Source organism: Bison bison, unplaced genomic scaffold (genome assembly GCF_000754665.1).
Source record: "Bison bison bison isolate TAMUID 2011002044 unplaced genomic scaffold, Bison_UMD1.0 scf7180017864229, whole genome shotgun sequence".
In the NCBI taxonomy this organism is placed as follows: domain Eukaryota; kingdom Metazoa; phylum Chordata; class Mammalia; order Artiodactyla; family Bovidae; genus Bison; species Bison bison.
The window spans coordinates 2,052,345-2,069,941 of record NW_011494801.1 but is presented as its reverse complement, the minus strand read 5'-3'; the positions used below and the strand labels follow the sequence as shown (position 1 = coordinate 2,069,941).

Genomic DNA, 17,597 nt, shown 5'->3' with positions numbered 1-17,597 from the left:
TGCAGGAGCCACAGACAGGTTTGATCCCTGGTCGGGAAACTAAGACCTCACAGGTCTTAGAGCTACTAAGGCCGCATGCCACAGCTACTAAAGCCCACACACTCTGAAGTCCAAGTGCCACAGAACTAAGACCCAACGCAGTCAAATAAATAAATATTTAAAAATATATATATATAAAGCACAAACAAGAAAGATACACCAAACCATTTTTAATTAAGTTTCAAGAAAAACCAAATCAAATGAAATAGCAAAACACAGATCGGCAATTACTTATTGTTTATTCTCCTCTTACAAAAAGACACTTGGAACAATAAATATAAAATGGTATTGGTCTTGTTAAGCAATGGGCAAATACAAGTTTTCTTGGTATTCTCCAAGGAATAAGCTAGTGAGGTTTTTATAAGTTTATCCATTCACCTCATCCTACCCACCTCCCACCCTCTATAAAAAGATCAATTCTACAATTTTTAATAATGGATTCTCAAAATAAGTAATCTAAGACTTATTTTGTGACTAAGATATCTGAATTAAGTTAAAAATATATGTATAATATGTTGTTACCCAGAAACCTCAACTAATTCAACTCATGAATATTCTTACGCTTTCCATTTTTTATAATTTTTATAGCTAAAGAGTCTGTTCTATTCAAATCTGCATGGCAAATAAACAGAAAGCAGAGTACAAAACATACACTTTTCTGTCCTCGGAGGAAACACTAAGTACAGATATATTTAATATACAGTGAGTATGTCATGTGTTTTCTTATAGCCAAAAAAATCCTGATTCTTTTACACCTTGAAGATTGATGAAGCAGAACACAAATACACAAATTATCTGTGACTAAATTTAGCTAATAAAATAAGCAAAAAAAAAATACACACAACACTACACCAGAGTCTGAGCAATGATGAATATCCAATTGTATTTGTTTCACTAAAATTTATCTTCAGGCCAATACCTGAAGAGTTTTTCTAATACTTAAAATTAAATATTCTTCTTTAATGACTTATGCATCAAGTGGAAATATGTACAATAGACACAGAAAAAGTGGGGGGGAGGGTAATTCTTTTCCCCTGCCCTATAAATAAAATATTTTTAAAAATCCATTTAAAATAATTTCTTACTTGGTGCTTTATAACTACTTTCTACTTTATGGAGATCATTTAGAAAGGCAGAAAAGAATATAAAATATTTAAAGGTCATCAAAATAACCAAATGGATTTTTAATTTACCTCTGTGTACTTTCCGTACTACTGAGGTTTTGTCCTAATTAATTACACTTTCCTGGATCCCCTGTAATGTTAAAAACATGAATCTTAAAAAAAACGAAAAACTGGCTTTCAGACTTTAAAATAAGCCTCCTCGTCCTTCACAGCTATCCTTCAAATATTTTAAGCAGAAAATTAATCTGATTGTTTTAGGGTTTGATGTAATGTTTGCTTAAAATAATCCACTTTAATTCAAACTTTTTAGGACTAATATCAAATTCAATATCCAATGGAAGATGGAAGTAAAATACATGTCAGTACAAACAGTAACAAATACAGAAAAAGCACCTAAAGATGGAAGGAGACAGCTCTGACACCCTAGCTGTTAGTGGCAAACCACATTCATGTGTTTTCATTGACATAACACCTTACGTTATCCAAAAATATAGTTTATTTGGTTCTGTATCTTTCTTTAAACTTCAAAAGCCAATTTAAAATTTAAGGGGTAATTTTTTTTTTTTTTAATTCCTGGGCACAGATCAATTTCCTAGGAGGTAAAAAACAAGGTAAAGAGCCACTAAACTGTATCAATGTGCATGATTAGGAATCCAATGAAAGCCACAAGGTGCGATGATTGAGTGATTTAAAACAACTTCTCCTCATGGTAGAAGATAGCGTTTCATGATAGATGCAGGTTGTGCTCACTCCTTCAGAGACATACACACATCACCTTCTTCTTAATGAGACTCTGCTTCATTACAATTTAGAAATCTGAACTTAATTCCAGAGAATATAAATTCCTGGAATATGAATTTGAAGACAGGGTACAAACAGCAGTTGAGTGGAATCTGCCTACAACAATCCTTTATTTTTTCTTTTCCTTTAAGGTTACAGAAAATCTGCACATAGACAAGGCAATTAATTCTCAAAATAAAAATACCCCCCTCCAAATAGCCAATGAGATTCCACAGTAAGTATATGTTATAACACATTCTATTCCACAGGTGTACATTCTTTTGAGTCTGCAGGGTTAGGATCAATTCTTTCTGGAAATATTAGCTTCTCACAAACTGCCTCCTTTATCGGTAAATACTGTGATATTTCATTAGGTTCCGTGAAGAGGGAAGGTGAAACATGCTAGGAAATACATAAATCATATTAGTATATATGAAGTTACTACAATGATAATTTTGGAAATGCTTTGGTTCAAGCATTCCTAAAGCATGGCAATTTTAAAATGAGGTACTATATATAAAAGGAACATCATTAGATACTCCTAATAATATCTCTTGTTACTGACTCATTTAGTCTGTTACTAGAGGGTTTCCTCAAAAACCATAGGGAGATGTCTTTTAATAATGCACCATTAAATGTTCTAAGAATTCAATACATCTTATTCCAATTCCCTTTTCCTGTTACTTTTGTATCCTGAAAGCACCAGTCTTCAGTTAGATGCCAACATGTAGTCTCCAATAGACTCTAAGTAACTTTTCTAACTCATATATTCTATTTGGTTGGCCGAAAGGTTTATTCAGATTTTTCCATAATATCGTAACATCAAAACTCAAACAAACCTTTTGGCCAACCCAATACATACAGATAGAAATAAGCACTAAGGGTGAATTTAAAAATATCAACTTAGCAGGAAGGTATCACTTTTTAAACAAGCCATTATTAACTCCTATAGACTTAGAGAAGCCCTTTACAAACTCCAGGGGAGCAAAAAAAGGAGGGGGGTATTATGTCCCCCAAAATAAGTACTGGAAAGAACATCCTATTGCAGGTCCACCACGAACCAGTTGTAAGAGCTACAGTAAGTCACACCTCTGGCTCTCAGTCTTTCCAGAATACAAGTGGAAACTAGGTTGGATGATGACTAATATACCTAACAACTCTAACTGTAATTGAGGTGACTACCAGAAAAAATACACTTCAGCAGGATTTACCTACCTATTAGGTAAATGAATGGATTTAGGGATACAGGTTTGGTAGATGGGTGGGACATGGGAGGATACCATACCTAAAGTAAAACATTAAAACTTAACTTTTAAAAATTGATATTTAAATACTGTACCATTAAATTAGCAATTTTGCTCTCTCGTGATGTATATTCTCGTAACATGTAGGTCTTGTCAGCCTATATTTAAAAATAAAAAAATCGCAATAAATTTATTTATATTGATTTACAAAATCCTTTCTATTAAATAGAATTGCCTGCATTTAAGAACAGATTGTAAAAGTAGCATTAAGTCTGATGAGACCATCTAATTCTACAGTGAGATAACTAATTCAAGAATTCTGAATTACTAATTCCAATCTATATAAACTACAGTAATATCAGATATATATATATGTAAACATATTTAATAATTGTCATGTAAGAGAAACATAAGCAAAGGTTTTACTCTGAAAGAAAATGTATATATTTGTAATGAAATATGTAAGAGATTTAAATATCATGTCAAGTTTAGAACCACACCTTTTCCTTAAGTTATACTAGCATCTACCTACATAACTGTGGCTACCCTTATATTCAAAAAAAAAAAAAAAAGCTTAAACAAGTTTTATTCTTTCCTATTTCTAAAAATTTGTTAAATCGCTTATTTATAGTCACTTTTTCTATACTTCAATTTTCCCATTTAAGACGTTTTAAAGGGAGGTTTTAGAAAGCAATTTATTACAATTTGGTTTTTGGTAAAACATTATTTAATAAGAGAAAAAAATCACAAGATTACATTCCCTGAAAGTTTCAATCTTCTATATCAACAAAAAGATTGATGCTCATTGTAAAAAAAATCAAATAATATAAACATAAGAGTATAAATTATCAATAATCACAACTTCTATAGATAACACTATCCTCAACATTTAGAAATCTCTACAGAAAATCTTATATTCATACTTGCACCTTAAAAGTCAATATTAATTCGTACATCTCTTCAAATCAACCACTAATTCTAATGGTTATATATTTTCTACTATATGAATTGTAAAAAATTAAAAATAGAAACCTCAATTAAATACAGTTTGGAGACTAAAACGGGAAGCTCTCACATCCTGCAACCATAGCAAAGCCCCACAAAAAAAAGAAAGACTCCTCTTAGTTTCTGGCAAGGAATCATCCAATGGAAAACCATGGACTCTGTTTCCTATAGCCCTCTCACCTTCCTTCTCCAGTCTATACAAGTATTCTCCTTCCCTTGCCATGCAGGGACTTGCACATGGCTCACCATGGTTACAGATCCCAAACTGCAATTTTCTGCTGATCCTGAATAAATCCAATTTTGCTGGAGAAATATCTGGCAGACTATTTGTTGCAGGTTAACAGGATATGAATGGCCATTTAATCAATACTCATTCAATGGTTATTAAAGCACTTTCCTTCTTTCCTTTGGGGCTTCCCTGGTAGCTCAGACGGTAAAGCGTCTGACTAGAATGCCAGAGGCCCGGGTTCGATCCCTGGGTCGGGAAGATCCCCTGAAGAAGGAAATGGCAACCCACTCCAGTATTCTTGCCTGGAAGATCCTTGAACTGTTACAAACAATAGCATTTCCATGAATACATATATATATATATACACACACACACACACACAAACACACAACTCTATACATCTGCCTAATTAAAATTTGTGGGTTACTGTATATAAGAATCTTTTTGAGGATAAACCCTGAAAAGAAATCAACATTTCTGAGCTAAAGTGCAAGCATTTCTAAAAATGCAAATTTCATTTTTTTCTGAGGGAGTAAAATGTAGCCTATTTTTAGTACTTTGCTATCACTTTTGAAAAGAAAAAGATCCAGGAACTTTCCTGGTGATCTAGTTGTTAAGACTCCAAGCTTCTACCACTGAAGGTAGCCAGGGTGGGGGTTTCAATCCTTGGTTGGGGAGCTATCCCAGAGGCCATACAGTGTGGCCGTAAAAAAAAAAAAGAAAAATACCAATCCAATTCTATCTTACTGGGTTCAAATCCCAGTTCTGCCACCTGTTACTTGTATGAAAAAAAATGAAAGTCACATTCGACTCTTTGCAACCCTATGGACTGTATAGTCCGTGGAATTCTCCAGGCCAGAATACTGGAGTGGGTAGCCTTTCCCTTCTCCAGGGGATCTTCCCAACCCAGGGATGGAACCCAGGTCTCCCACATCGCAGGCAGATTCTTTACCAGCTGAGCCACAAGGGAAGCCCAAGTATACAGGAGTGGGTAGCCTATCCCTTCTCCAGCGGATCTTCTCAACCCACGAATAGAACTGGGGTCTCTGCATTTCACATGGATTCTTTACCAACTGAGCTATCAGAGAAGCCCTATTAATTGTATAACAGGCAATTTAGTTAATTTCTCTTTGCCTTAGTTGCCTCAGCTATAAAGCAGAGATAATATTTATTTTATAGGATTGTTAGAAAAGTTAACTATTACTACAACTACCGTGACTGATACTGATACTGATACTCTTCTCTCATTTGTCATTCTGGTGGTCTCTTCTTTTATTTATCATTCTGTATGATCACAAATCTGATGTCAAAAATTCGTTAAAAAAGGATAGGCTGCTATAAGCTACTAGAAGAATTTTTATTACTCAATTAAGCCTCCCTATACTTTCTTCACTTATTTTTTAAGAATCTTGTAGGTTAACAATTCCTTGAAATAGAACACAGAATTTCCAAGCATTAAAACAACTATTAAAATGATGGGATGACACAAATTTCTGGAGGCTATGTGATTGATATTTCTAATATCAGGACATCACATAAACAACACATACTATTAAAAAAAAGTAAGAATTAAGGGATAGTTTTCTTAAACAGAGTAAATACAGTTCTTTTAAAAAAGCATTAGGCTCCCCTTAATGGAAATGTCTTTTAGAAAAACATTTTCAGCTACTAGAACTTTTGGAAAAGAAGCTGTAATGTTTTGATAACTGTGCAGTCAACAGTGAATGTGAAACACTCAATCTTAAAGGTTAGATGGATAACCATATAATATAAAGCACTGTTGAATTTCAAACTCTCAGACTGACAATGTAACAACATGAACAAGCCCAATATTAACTAGTATATTCACTAAAGAAGAACAGATACCTCATGGTAAAGTCTTGTGTCATTCATTCTAATAAGGACCCCATCAATTCTCAAGAAAAATCGCAGCAGCAAGAAAAAGCTAGAAGGCATTACTCTCTGGAAAAGAAAAAAGTATATCAATATTTTAATGAAAATTAAATATTTTATTAATTTGCTAAAAGAAAAAAAAATTTAAGGCATAAAATCTCTCAACTAGAGGTTCTTTGCCCTAGTTCCAACCAAAGCTGAAAACCTGTTTTTTTATTATGTAACATAACATAAACAGCTTCCTATAATAGAAAAATATTTTTTCTAGGTCAAAAATAATGAGATTAAACACTTAAAACATACCTAAATAATATGAAAATTATAATGTACACTATAAAAAATTGACACTTATAGTAAATGTCAATATCAGTAATATAAAAATGAGAAAACAACCTAGTTCTTTGTTGCTACTCATCTTTCATTAACTGTACATAAAGACAGAAGGCCTTTAATGGTATGGTCTAATTCAACGCAACCAATTGAGTATTTACTATTTTATACTGCCAAGGTCTGGTTTATGAGATCATTATAACATGTTCTTAACATCTTTGACCTGTGTCACATCTATACATTTCTGTTTTCCAGTATTACCACCAAAGAAAGTCAGAATAAGTGGAGTGTGGGTCCTGGTGTCAGGAAGGGAGAGGATGGATAGGGTGTGGGGTTTTCAGGTCTTTAAACCTCATAGGAATGCTGTCAGAAACAAGGTTACCTTTGTTTCTCCCCTTCAATCTACAACCTGCAAAACATCCACAACTCAGCAGAAGTATATCTGTGCCCAACTCAATAGGTCACTGGAGAATTCCACATATCTATACATCTATTGGAGAAGGCAATGGCAACCCACTCCAGTACTCTTGCCTGGAAAATCCCATGGGCGGAGGAGCCTGGTGGGCTGCCGTCCATGGGGTCGCACAGGGTCAGACACGACTGAAGCAACTTAGCAGCAGCAGCAGCTGCATACATCTACTGGTGGGTGTACTGGAACATATGAAAGAGGCAGAACCAAAGGAACAGTGGAGTCCGTGCCTGCAATCCCAGCCTTATGTACGGCTGAGTCCACAGCTTCAGAAACCCCAGCAGCACGGGAAGCAGCACACATGACTTTGGTGTCCTGAATATGGGAGCACCTGTGGGCACAGGCAACTGGGAAGCAGTAGCAGTGGGGCCTAGGACTCTGTCCCTCCAGCGGCTGACATACCCAAAGACCTGCCCCACAGTCTGCAATGGCAGAGCCCAAGACACTTACAACACCCAACATGGTGGAGGTGACTGTACAACCCTGCTCCCCTCCAATTATCATCCTCCTCCCAGAGCAGAGCCTATGTCTCAGGGGATCCCAGACACGAGGGAAAGCCCACCATCCCCATGACACAGCAGCTCCAACAGAAGCAAAGCAGTAGCTAATCCAGAGGCACAAGAAGAGCCAAAGAAGGCACAGAGCCATACCTCTTACAAAGCACAGAAAGCACCAATTCTCAAATATAACAGAAGAAGCACAGCCAAGAGAAACCAAAACCTGTGCTACAGTGTCACCTGAAAGTGAAAGGGAAGGCGCTCAGTCTTGTCCGACTCTGTGCGACCCCATGGACTGTAGCCCACCAAGCTCCTCTGTCCATGGGATTTTCCAGGCAAGAATACTGGAGTGGGTTACCATTTCCTTCTCCAGAAGATCTTCCCGACATAGGGATTGAACCCAGGTCTCTTGCATTATAGGCAGACACTTTACCATCTGAGCCACCAGGGAAGTCAAGAGGGACAGAAGTCAATAGTGCCACCTAACAGACAACAAAAGAAAGCACTCTCACTTTTAACCTGTTATTTAAATGCACCAGCAGAGGAGCACTTCATCAAGCACCATGAAGAACCATAGTAATACTAAACCACAAAAAGAAAACGACAAATCTCCAGAAACCAAACTTAAAGTCACAGAATATTTCAATCTAACTGATAGAGAATTCAAAGTAGCTATTGTGAAAAAACTTAATGAGATTTAAGAAAACTCAGAGGAGGAACCTTTAACATGGCAGAGGAATAGGACAGGGAGATGACCTTCTCCCTCACAAATATATCAAAAAACTCATCTGCACGTGGAACAGTTCCCACAGAACATCTTCTGAGTGTGGACAGAGAACCCCAGAGTTTCAGAAAGGCAAACCAATCTCCTCAGAAAGTAGGGCAAAAGATAAAAACAAAAAGGGAGACAAAGGAGTTCCAGGCGAGGACCTGAGCCCCTGGGAGGGAGTTATGAAGGAGGAAAAGTTTCTGCACACTAGGAAACCCCCTCACAGGTGGGGTCAGGGGGAAGCTTCAGAACCTCAGAGGGGAACACAGCAAGCCAGGTGCTCTGAAGGCAAACTGGAGAAAATTCACCATAGAGATTGCACTGGTTGGCACTTCCCAGCCAAGAAGCAGCTCACACTCGCATCTCCCAGCATTTGAGTAGGGGCTGGGTGCAGAGGCTCAGCCCTTGGGGCTTGGTCCTCAGGGAAAGGATCAGGGTTGACTGCCATGAAGATACTCTGGGGGCACTAACATGACACGGCAGAGGCAGACCTGGGAAAATGCCAGAGAAGCAAAAGATCATTCCCATGGGAAGACTAATGCTTCGCTCTAGCTCTGCATGCTCACAGAAAAAAGGACACAATCCTAGTGAATGCCAAATGGGGGCAAGATGGCAGGGGTCTATGGCCCCAGAGGCAGAGAGGCAAACGCTAGAAGTGGAAGGTAGAGGGCCAATAAGGTCCCGACCCCAGAGACTGCAACTACCACCAAGTTGTGAGAGGCTAAGGGTTGCTACCCACATCTTCCTGGGAGCCTGAGCAGCACGACTCTGCCAAGGACCAGGACCAACTCCCCTGGGAAGGTGCACAACTTGCCTCAGACTGGGGACCTCCCACAGGGACCAAGCAAGGACTAGCTGTGGTGAGCACTCCTCACACACCCTAACAACATCTGCTGTACCCCTCCCCCATCCCAGCACAACTGAGCAAGTGAGCCCTAACAAGCTCCTATTTTCACACCCTCGTTTCTAGGTGGACAGACACTGGAGACAGACTTACAAGCAGTTTTTGTTCAGTCGCTAAGTCATGTCCTACTCTTTGCAGCCCCATGGTCTGCAGCATGCCAGGCTTCCCTGTCCTTCATTGTCTCCCGGAATTTGCTCAAACTCACGTCCATTGATTCAGTAATGCCATCCAACAATTTCATTCTGTGGCTCCCTTCTCCTGTCCTCAATCCTTCCCAGCATCAGGGTCTTTTCCAATGAGTCAGCTCTTCACATCAGGTGGCCAAAATCTTAGAGCTTCAGCTTCAGCTTCAGCCCTTCCAAGGGATATTCAGGGTTGATTTTCTTTAGGATTGGCTGGTTTGATCTCCTTGCTGTCCATGGGATTCTCAAGAGTGTTCTCCAGTACCACAGTTTGAAAGCATCAATTCTTTGGCATTCAGCCTTCTTTACAGTCCAATTCTCACATCTTTACATGGCTGCTGAAAAAACCATACCTTTGACTATACTTAATATGCTGTCTAGGTTTGTCATAGCTTTTCTTCCAAGGAGCAAGCGTCTTTTAATTTCATAGCTGCAGTCACCGTCCACAGTGATTTTGGAGCCAAGGAAATAAAGTCTGTCACTATTTCCATTTTTTGTCCACCTATTTCCCATGAAGTGATGAGACCAAATGCCATGATCTCAGTTTTTTTAATGTTGAGTGTTAAGCCAGCTTTTTCACTCTCCTTTTTCACCTTCATCAAGAGGTTCTTTAGTTCCTCTTCATTTTCTGCCATTGGGATAGTATCATCTGCATATCTAAGGTTGCTGATATTTCTCCCAGCAACCTTGATTCCAATTTGTGATTCACCTAGCCCAGCATTTTACATGATATACTCTGTATATAAGTTAAATAAGCAGGGTGACAAAACATAGCCTTGACATACTACTTTCCCAATTTTGAACCAGTCCATTGTTCCATGTTCCAGTTCTAACTGCATAAAGGTTTCTCAGGAGGTAGGTAAGGTGGTCCAGCACTCCCATCTCTTTGAGAATTTTCCACAGTTTGTTATGATCCACAAGGTCAAAGGTTTTTTGCATAGTCAATAAAACAGAAGTAGATGTTTTTCTGGGATTCCCTTGCTTTCTCTATGATCCAGTGGATGTTGGTAATCTGATCTCTGGTCCCTCTGCCTTTTCTAAATCCAACTTTTACATATGGAAATTCTCAGTTCACATACTATTGAAGCCTAGCTTGAAGGATTTTGAGCATTACCTTGCTAGTATGTGAAATGAGCTCAAAAGTACACTAGCTGGAACATTCTTTGGCATTGCCCTTCTTTGGGATCAGAATGAAAACTGACCTTTTCCAGAGGTAAGGCACCTTATAAGGAGAGGTGGGCTCCAAACCAAAGCAGAACTCCAGTGGCTGTATAAGCAAAGGGAAGAGGGAGAAACTGCCCTGGCAGTGGCAGGTGCAATGGTTTACATTTCCACTCTAAGCCTGAGACCATAAGCTTTAGAGGCAACTGTAGATTTTGAGAACAAGTACAAACTGGAGCAAGGGAAGATGCCCACAACAGGTCAAGACCTTTCTAGAAATACTGGAGGACTTTCTGGGTAGGCAAATCAACTGGAGCAGGAAAATGGAAGAATCATTTGGACATTCCTCTCAGTACCACTCTCTCTATATATATATATATGTTTTTTCCCCCCTTTTAAAAAAGTATTTTATCATATTGTCCTAATATGGTTATTTATTAATTCTTTAGTTTTTATTTTTATAACCTACTTATTCCATAAAAAAACACTCCATTTTAAAAATAAATTCCATGTTTCTGACTTCTGTTTTTTTATTTTTTGTTTTTAATTTTGTATCTTTAAGAGTCTAATTTTTAGTATCAATTTTCACTTAGGGGGTTGATTATTAGCTTGAGTGCTGTCTTTTAACTCTTCTTCATAGCCTTTCTTCACCCCCTTTTCTTCATCTTTCTTCTCCTTTTTCCTATGTCAGTGTGTGAATCTCTTTGGGTGTTCTTGGCTGTTGAGAGCTGTTTCACCATTAGTCTAGGCATTTTGTCTTCTGTGCTATGTGGACTGTGAAATCTTGATGCTATTGTAAGGGATCAGACCTGAATCCCAGATGCAGGAGACTTGACTCCTGGGACTTTGGATCACCAAAACTCCTGACCCCATGGACATGAATAGGTGAGAGCCCTCCCAAAGGCCTCCATCTCAACACTAAGACCAAGCCCCACCTAAAACCCAGCAAGTTCCAGTGCTGGACACCTCATGCCAATCCTTCAGCAAAAGAGGGGCACAACCCTGGAACATTAGCAGACAGGCTGCCCAAAGCCATACTGATCCCATAGACACCCCAAAACACATCACTGAACATGGCATTAAAGAAAAAATAATAAAAAAGAAATGAGGATAATCTGAGACTTCTGGGACAACATTTAGCACCCCAATATTCGAATCATAGGGGTCCCAGAAGAAGACAAAAGGAAAGGGCAAGAGAAAATATTTAAGGATATTTTAGTTGAAAACATCCCTAAAATGGGAAAGGATATAGCCACCCAAGTCCGGAAAGCCCAGAGAGTTCCATACAGGATAAGTGAAAGTGAAAGTGAAGTTGTGTCTGACTCTTTGCAACCCCATGAACTGTAGCCTACCAGGCTCCTCCATCCATGGAATTTTCCAGGCAAGAGTACTGGAGTGGGTTGCCATTTCCTTCTCCACCATACAGGTTAAACCCAAGGAGAAACATGCCAAGACCCATATTAATCGAACTAACAAAAATTAAACACAAAGAACAAATATTAAAAGCAGCAAGGGAAAAGCAACAAATAACATATGGGGATACCCATAAGACTAACAGCTGATTTTTCAACAGAAACTCTGCAGGCCAGAAGGGAATAGCAGGGTATACTTAAAGTGATGAAAGGGAATAATCTACAACCAAGATTACTCTACTCAGCAAGGATCTCATTCAGATTCGAAGAAGAAATCAAAAGCTTTATAGACAAGCTAAAGTTAAGAGAATTCAGCACCACCAAACCAGCTCTTCAACAAATGCTAAAGGAACTTCTCTAGATAGGAAACACAAAAAGAAAAGGCCTAAAAAACAAACCCAAAACAATAAAGTAAATAGTAACAGGATCATACATATTAATAATTACCTTAAATGTAAATGGGCTAAGTGTTCTAGCCAAAAGACAACAGATGGCTGAGCAGATACAAAAATAAGACTACTATATATGCTGTCTACAAGAGACCCACCTCAGACCTAGGGATAAACACAGACTGAAAGTGAAGGGCTGGAAAAAGATATTCCATGAAATAGGAAATCAAAAGATAGCAGGAGTAGCAATACTCAGATAAAATAGACTTTAAAATAAAGACTGTTACAAGAGACAAAAGACACTACATAATAATCAAGGGATCAATCCAAGAAGAAAATGTAACAATTACAAACATATATGCACATAGGAGCACCTAAATACATACGGCAGATGCTAACAACTAATTATTAAAGGGGAAATCAACAGTAACACAGTAACAGTGGGGGACTTTAATACCCCTCTCACACCAATGGACAGATCATAGGCAGAAAATAGGGAAAAACAAGCTTTAAACAATACACTGGACCAGTTGGACCTAATTGGTATCTACAGGGCATTTCATCCAAAAACAATAGAACAATTTCACTTTTTCCTCAAGTGCACATGGAACATTCTCCAAGATAGAATACATCTTGGGCCATAAATCAAACCTTGGTTTAAAAAAAATAAAAACTGGAATTGAGAGAGTTATTTCTTTGGTAGGTTGATAAGGAGTCTGGGGCTCCTGAGAAGGAGGAAGGGGTCCAGGGCCCTCAAGGAGGAGAAAGTTTTTCTTTTCTACACTGCTTTGTCTTAGTAACATAAGACTTTTTATCTTAAACTCTGAGTTGTTACAACAACAGTCTTTAAGACTAACTTTGTTTAAGCCCAGATCTAAACAAAACAACTCATCTTGCTCAAGGGTATGTTTTTCCTTAAACTCTGTACTAATGATTATATAACAACAATGTATCTTGCTCCAGGACACCTTCTCCTTCTTATCAAGAACCTTCTGACTAATCTTGTTATCTTAAAACCTAGTTGTGGGAGTGGGTCTGGCAAGACTTTTCTATTGTTACTTCTAAGCTTGTTAATTTAAGGTTTATGTTGTGGAGATGAGTCTGGTAAAAGTGTGTAAGGCCTTGACAAGCCTAGTGAGTGGGGCACTCTCCATCCCCTTCCTGATGTCAGTCTCAGAAGCTTTCTCTGTCCTTTCTCACTGTAATAAGACTTCTGCGAACAAAAGCTCTGAGTGATCAAGCTTGGTCCTTGGTTCTGAAGTTAAATCTTCTTCAGATATCATGGATCCAACATTATTCACCATAAGCTATCAAAATCATCTCAAGCATTTTTTTCTGACCACAACACTATAAGACTAGATATCAACTACAGAAAAAAAAAAAAAAAAAAACTAGGAAAAGCATAAACATATGGAGGCTAAACGATATGCTTTTGAATAACCAACACGTCACTGAAGAAATAAATAAAATCATAGTAGGCCTAGAAACAAATGATACTGAAAACACAACAACTCAAAACCTATGGGATGAAACAAAAGCAGTGCTAGAGGGAAGTTTATAGCAATACAAGCCTACTTCAAGAAACAAGAGAGACATCAAACAAACAACCTAACCTTACACCTAAAGCAACTAGAAAAAGAAGAATGAAAAAAACTCAGTTAGAAGGAAAGAAATCATAAAGATCAGAGGAGAAATAAATCAAAAAGAAATGAAGGAGACGATAGCAAAGATCAATAAGACTAAAAGCAGGCTCTTTGAGAAGATAATTGAAATTGACAAATGGTTAGCCGGACTCATCAAGAAAAACAGAAAGAAGACTCAAATCATTAAAATTAGAAATGAAAAAGGTAAAATTACAACACAGAAATACAAAAGGATCATAAAAGACTACTATCAGCATCTATATGTTAATATAATGGGTAACCTGGAAGAAATGAACAAATTTTTCAAGTTCAGTTCATTTGCTCAATCCGGTCCAACTCTTTGCAACCCCATAGACTTTAGCACACCTGGCTTCTATGTCCATCACCAACTCCCAGAGATTGCTCAAATTCATGTCCATTGAGTGGGTGATGCCATCCAACCATTTCATCCTCTGTCGTACCCTTCTCCTCCTGCCTTCAATCTTTCCCAGCATTAGGGTCTTTTCAGTGACTGGGTTCTTTGCATCAGGTGGGCAAGTATTAGTTTCAACTTCAGCATCAGTCCTTCCAATGAATATTCAGGACTGATTTTGTTCAGGATCAACTGGTTTGATCTCCTAGCAGTCCAAGGGACTCTCAAGAGTCTTCTCCAACACCACAGTTCAAAAGCATCAATTTTTTGGCACTCAGCTTTCTTTACAGTCCAACTCTCATATCCAAACATGACTACTGGAAAAACCATAGCTGTGACTAGATGGACCTCTGTCGGCAAAGAAATGCATCTGATTTTTAATATGCTGTCTACGTGGGTCATGACTTTTCTTCCAAGGAGCAAGCATCTTTTAATTTCATGGTTGCAGTCACCATCTGACCAATTTTGGAGCCCCCCAAAATTAAGTTTGTCACTGTTTCCATTGTTTCCCCATCTATTTCCCATGAAGTGATGGGACTGGATGCCATGATCTTATTATTTTTTTAATGTTGAGTTTTAAGCTAGCTTGTTCACTCTCCTCTTTCAGTTTCATCAAGAGACTCTTTAGTTCTTCACTTTCTGCTGTAAGGGTGGTGTCATCTGCAAATCTGAAGTTTATTGACATTTCTCCCAGCAATCTTGATTCCAGCTTGTGCTTCATTCACCCCGGCATTTCACATGATGTACTCTGCATATAAGTTAAATAAGCAGGGTGACAATATACAGCCTTGATGTACTCCTTTCTCAATTTGGAACCAAAGAATATAATCAATTTGATTTTGGTACTGACCATCTGGTGATGTCCATGTGGAGAGTCATCTCATGTGTTGTTGGAAGCCGGTCTTAGCTATAACCAGTGCATTCTCTTGGCAAAATTCTGTTAGCCTTTGCCCTGCTTCATTTCGTACTCCAAAGCCAAACTTGCCAGTTACTCGAGGTATCTCTTGACTTCCTACGTTTTCATTCCAGTCCCCTATGACAAAAAGGAAATCTTTTTTTGGTGTTACTTCTAGAAGATCTTCAAAGAACCATTCAACTTCAGCTTCTTTGGCCTTAGTGGTTGAGGCACAGACTTGTATTACTGTGATATTGAATTGTTTGCCTTGAAAATGAACAGAGCTCTTTCTGGCATTCTTGAGGTTGCACCCAAGTACTGCATTTCAGATAGTACAAACTCTTAGAAAAGTATATATAACCCTTCAAAACAGAACCAGAAAGAAATACAAAATAGGAACAAACCAATCACAAACATGGAAATTGAAATTCTAATCAAAAATCTTCCAACAAACAGAAGCTCAGGGCCAGATGGCTTGACAGGTGAATTCTACCAAAAGTTTAGAGAAGAGCTAACACCTATTCTACTCAAATTCTTTCAGAAAACTGCAGAGAAAGGTAAACTCCCAAACTCACTCTACGAAGCCACCATCATTCTGATACCGAAACCAGACAAAGATGCCCAAAAAAAGAGAAAACTATCAGCCAGTATCACTGATGAACATAAATGCAAAAATCCTTAATAAAATTCTAGCATTCCCACCAACAGTGTAAGAGGGTTCCCTTTTCTCCACACCCTCTCCAGCATTTATTATTTGTAGACTTTTGGATTCCTTAAAAAACTGGAAATAGAACTGCCTTATGATCCAGCAATCCCACTGCTGGGCATACACACTGAGGAAACCAGAAGGGAAAGAGACACGTGTACCCCAATGTTCATCGCAGCACTGTTTATAATAGCCAGGACATGGAAGCAACCTAGATGTCCATCAGCAGATGAATGGATAAGAAAGCTGTGGTACATATACACAATGGAGTATTACTCAGCCATTAAAAAGAATACATCTGAATCAGTTCTAATGAGGTGGATGAAACTGGAGCCTATTATACAGAGTGAAGTAAGCCAGAAGGAAAAACATAAATACAGTATACTAACGCATATATATGGAATTTAGAAAGATAGTAACAATAACCCGGTGTACAAGACAGCAAAAGAGACACTGATGTATAGATCAGTCTTATGGACTCTGTGGGAGAGGGAGAGGGTGGGAAGATTTGGGAGAATGGCATTGAAACATGTAAAATATTATGTAAGAAACGAGTTGCCAGTCCAGGTTTGATGCACGATACTGGATGCTTGGGGCTAGTGCACTGGGACGACCCAGAGGGATGGTACGGGGAGGGAGGAGGGAGGAGGGTTCAGGATGGGGAACACATGTATACCTGTGGCGGATTCATTTTGATATTTGGCAAAAGTAATACAATTATGTAAAGTTTAAAAATAAAGTAAAATTTAAAAAAAAATTCTAGCAAACACAATCCAACAACATAATAAAAAGAACATAAAACAAGAGATGGCAAGAGTGAATGTAGACATTCTAGGAATCAGCGAACTAAAACAGACTGGAATGCGTGAATTTAACTCAGATGACCATTATATCTACTACTGCAGGCAGGAATCCCTCAGAAGAAATGGAGTAGTCATCATGGTCAACAAAAGAGTCCGAAATGCAGTACTTGAATGCAATCTCAAAAATGACAGAATGATCTCTGTTCGTTTCCAAGGCAAACCATTCAATATCACAGTAATCCAAGTCTATGCCTCAACCAGTAACGCTGAAGAAGCTGAAGGTGAACGGTTCTATAAAGACCTAAAACACCTTTTAGATCTAACACCCAAAAAAGATGTCCTTTTCATTATAGGGGACTGGAATGCAAAAGTAGGAAGTCAAGAAACAACTGGAGTAACAGGCAAATTTGGCCTTGGAATACGGAATGAAGCAGGGCAAAGACTAATAGAATTTTGCCGGAAAATGCACTGGTCATAGCAAACAACCTCCTCCAAAAACACAAGAAAAGACTCTACACATGGACATCACCAGATGGTCAACACTGATAACAGATTGATTATATTTCTTGCAGCTAAAGATGGAGAAACTCTATACAGTCAACAAAAACAAGACCAGGAGCTGACTGTGGCTCAGATCATGAACTCCTTATTACCAAATTCAGACTTAAATTGAAGAAAGTAGGGAAAACTACTAGACCATTCAGATATGAC

The 17,597-nt window shown here is 38.3% G+C and overlaps 1 protein-coding gene across 4 annotated transcripts in view; it reads right to left on the bottom strand.

The window, feature by feature from the left end:
* Nucleotides 1-261: 261 nt before the first annotated feature.
* The window catches only part of TIPRL (TOR signaling pathway regulator), a 72,561-nt gene continuing 55,225 nt past the window's right edge, over nucleotides 262-17,597 (bottom strand). For all 4 annotated transcript variants that reach the window (XM_010846023.1, XM_010846025.1, XM_010846024.1 and 1 more), the window contains 3 exons: nucleotides 6,288-6,383; nucleotides 3,283-3,345; nucleotides 262-2,345 (listed from right to left, as the gene is read on the bottom strand). In XM_010846023.1, the coding sequence (XP_010844325.1) occupies nucleotides 2,202-2,345; nucleotides 3,283-3,345; nucleotides 6,288-6,383 (303 nt within the window). In that variant the 3' untranslated portion in view covers nucleotides 262-2,201. The remainder of the gene's footprint in view (nucleotides 2,346-3,282; nucleotides 3,346-6,287; nucleotides 6,384-17,597) is intronic.